Here is a 3970-nt window from a genome sequence, read left to right on the forward strand (position 1 = left end):
AGAGGGATGATGATGAGATGGACCACTGGGTGAGGGACTGATTAAAAATGCTGGTAAAAACCCCAGCTAGCTGGTCCTCACAGTCCTCAGTTCCCTCCTCCCTGTCACACCATCAGCTCCAGCAGCTTTCCGGGGGGTTCACTGCCCTCAGGGTTCTCCATACTTCCTGCACCTGTACAGTGATGGTCTGGCTGTGGAAGGATGTCAGCTGCACTAGGGGCTCTGCTGGTGATTCAGCCTCAAAACGGGTGAAGTAATGATTGATTCACAGCTAAAAGGAAGAGCTTATTTATTTTTAACAACTGAATGCTGAAGTCCTTTCCCAATTCTTTCAACTGCTGTTTAATCAAAACGATGGAGCATCTCTCAGGACGTCACAGTGTCATTCTAGCTTTTATCATCATCACTAGGTCTTTGAAAAAGAGGTTTGCCTTCCTGTGATAAAGATGAATGCTCTGTGACACTGTGTGTGTGTGTGTGTGTGTGTGTGTGTGTGTGTGTTTTCAGACCTCTTCAGCCTGTTTGCCAGCGATCTCAGTGGATATGCTGCCAGGGAAGATATCGAGGCAGTTCTGCAGGCCCTTGATGGAGAAGTCCCGTCCTCCCTGAAGAGGTGCTTCATAGAGGTGTGTAAGCACAGCACAGACCTCTCCAGGTGTAGTGTGTGAACAGTCAGTTGATGCCTGTTGCCAAGCACCTATGATCAGATAAAGTTTGGCTTCACTCAGTTATTATATCGATAATATGTTTAAGAAATTACTTCAAAAATGAAAAAAAGTGGTTTAACTTTTCTTGGTGCTGCTATATTTCTAAAGTTGCATTTGAGAGGAAATAATAATCTTAATAGTCCATGACTTTTTCCTTCTCCTCATGTGCAAGTTGAAGGTATTAAGAATTGATTTTACAACAGGGGTAGAGGAAAAGAACATTCACACCTGAAATGCTAGTCTGAAAAATAATGTTTAATACACAAAATGTACACTTTCCATAGTCTACCCTCCTCACACTAATTTGAGATAGAAAGTTATTGGACACTGCTTAGCTGGGAATTCTGTTTCCTGTATGACATACTGTTTTAACTCCACTATTGTGAATTGTAAAATGGTACATAACTTGTACTTGTATAGCACTTCATCAAGTCTAGAGGACTCCAAAGTGATTCACACTACATTCAGTGATTCACACATTCACAGGCTGATGATGGTGAGCTGCTGGATAGTAGCTACAGCTGCCCTATAGCTGGAATCGATTTGGCAACCCCACCAATTGCAGGATGAACTCCTACCACCATAGCCACCATCATTTGCATGCGACATCACACTCTTCAAAAACCACCCATTCCGCCATGACTAACGTCAAAACAACCTATGTTCTCCTGTAAAGCTAGTCAAAAAACAGTTGGTAGCCTCATATTGCTTTTATTTAGTTGATTTCATTGTAAAAATTGTCATAGGTTGCTGCGCGGTTGGCTGCACAAACTTGCAAGGGTGCAAACCATGCCGCTCATTTTCTCATAAACCTTTAATGAGGAAAAAGATGGCACCTACTCCACTGCTGACCCACAGTTGTCCATTAGTAGAGCTTTGTCCGGTGACCATCTTGGCACCTTTTAAAGAAACTCTGTTCATATTAATGTGAGAAACAAGATATTGTCAAATTCTCTCCAGCTCTGTACCATACTCAGCATTAGTATGACATGCCAAACAATTTGCATCAGGATGTTAATGTTTCCAATATTAGAATCTCAAAGACTGCCCAGGGATAATGTGTCAGGTTATTGTATTTTGAGTGACATGCATCAACACTGCATACTTAATATTTTGAAGGGCTTGGGCATGCGATTGTTTTGCCCTTGATGCCTAAACCTGGATGAGGTGTTTAGGCTCTCAGGATGGGGTGGGAAATCAAAATGATGGAAAACAAAGACATGGGGAATGAACCAACATAATGGTGGAAATATTAAACAGCAATATTGCAGTTAAATTTTTTGATAATATCTTCCACAATGCTTTTCTGTATTAGTTTAAGTAAAGAGATGTTGCAAAATATCGTTTTCACTCTGCGTTCTTGTTAAATTTGACACAATTTGTTTAATGATCTGACGGGCTAGCATTTTCACCTGCAGTCCCACTAAAAAATGGGGGGAAAAAAGACTTGCTGTTGGAATTGATACAGCAGAGAATGTCCATGTCTGCTAGGAAATCCCCATTTTTTAAAATTACTGTCAGCTGAATTAATGTCCCATCGGGAGGAGTTAACTCAGCTGACATTGTTTCCTGCAGGGAAATTAAATACACCCATTAAAGCCAGGTGACTTGGCTCTTTGGGAACATGTAATAATTGCTCCTTGCTGGTGATTTTCTGCAGAGTGACAAGGTCAACTATGAGCGCTTCAGGAACTGGCTGCTGCAGAACAAGGAGGCCTTCACTTTGTCTCGATGGCTTCTCTCTGGAGGAGTGTGTGTCACGCTGACGGATGACAGTGACACGCCCACCTTCTACCAGACCCTCGCTGGCGTCACACACTGTGAGTCCATTTAAGTCTTCTTGACCATATAATTGCACTATTTGACATTTCAGAAATAATTTGGCGAGTAACCACATCAATTTATTAAGAGGTGTTTTTTTTTTTTTGGCTGTATCAAAATGTATTTATATTGCAAAACTGCAATGAAAACACTTTTTTTTTGCATCACACGAATCACATGATCAACTACCAGATGTTACTAGTGGCAGAAACCATGAAGAAGAAGAAAGGAAGTGGTTGAAGGATGATGATGTGGCATGGTTTTTAAATTAATTATCGTGGAAACAAACTTATTCATGTGAGATTTTAATTGTATTTCTTATTTAATGAAAACACTGCAATAGTGAAATTGTCTTTATTCGACATTAGCGGAATATTGACAAAGTTTTACGCACATTTGTAACGGAAACGCGGCTAGTTACACATTTCCACACCCACTCCATTTGTCACCATACACAAACATAAAGATCAGTCAGGGCTCAATCGGTTTCCTCATGTTTCTCTTCATAAACATAACAAGCAGAGTGGAGATGGAGATGAACTCAATGCTGCTATTTCTGATGCAGTGAATCCAAGTTAAAATCTCTGTGTTATTCCTGTGAGGTGTTGCTGTTGGTTCCCCTTCAGCACATCCTCATCCCAGTTCTGCCTCGGTTGTAGAGGTTGTTGGTGTTGTGAATCATTAAAATGCCTCAGTGCTCAGATGAAATCCCTGATGTTGTTGTATATACTGCATAGGTCCCTCCAGACTGACAGACACTCTTGGTAAAGATTTCCAAAAACACTTAAAATAAAAACACTTTTTTTACATTGCAGGGGCATAAACTTTCTTACTGCGAGGCAACAGTGCTACCATCTGTAACATGACAGGAAGTGAAAACAGATGAGGTCTTCTGCAAGGTTACGTGTGTTTTGACATAAGGAGTTGTTTTTTGTCATGATTCCAGGAATTTATGCCTTAAGCTTTTCACTCAGTTGTTATAAGATATTCACAGCCTTACATAAAAGCATTTCATGAAATTGATTATTGAGGCTGCAGGTTAAAGGCCAAGTAAATATAGTGAAGCTTAATTTCACCAATTAGGAGCAGAGCCCTGGAAAGAGCCTATCTTGACCAGGTAACCCGGACTTTGCCTGTAATCTGCTTGCTCCCATCTTATCCTCTTAACTTTGCGTCTCTGCGTGTGTGTGTGTGTGCGTTTGTTTGTAATACCTTGTGGGGACGATTTTCCTGACATATACTACGTTGTGGGGACCAATTGCTCCTTGTGGGGACCGGAGCCTGGTCCCCACAAGGGGAAACCCTGTTTTTGGGTCAGGTGTCAGAGTTAGGGCTAAGGTATGAATTGAGTTTTGGCTAGGGTTAGGTATTTGATGGTTAGGGTTAGGAAAAGGGTAAAGGTAAGGTTTAGGCTGTAGAAATGAATGGAAGTCAATGGAAAG

The 3970-nt window shown here is 41.1% G+C and overlaps 1 protein-coding gene across 2 annotated transcripts in view; it reads left to right on the forward strand.

Annotated features, from left to right (window-relative positions):
* Positions 1 to 3970, forward strand: part of usp32 (ubiquitin specific peptidase 32) — a 69622-nt gene that overhangs the window by 30977 nt on the left and 34675 nt on the right. For both annotated transcript variants that reach the window (XM_007565563.2, XM_007565564.2), the window contains exons 4-5: positions 508 to 626; positions 2368 to 2527. In XM_007565563.2, the coding sequence (XP_007565625.1) occupies positions 508 to 626; positions 2368 to 2527 (279 nt within the window). The remainder of the gene's footprint in view (positions 1 to 507; positions 627 to 2367; positions 2528 to 3970) is intronic.

The sequence above is a fragment of the Poecilia formosa genome, unplaced genomic scaffold (genome assembly GCF_000485575.1).
Source record: "Poecilia formosa unplaced genomic scaffold, Poecilia_formosa-5.1.2 Scaffold179, whole genome shotgun sequence".
Lineage (NCBI taxonomy): Eukaryota > Metazoa > Chordata > Actinopteri > Cyprinodontiformes > Poeciliidae > Poecilia > Poecilia formosa.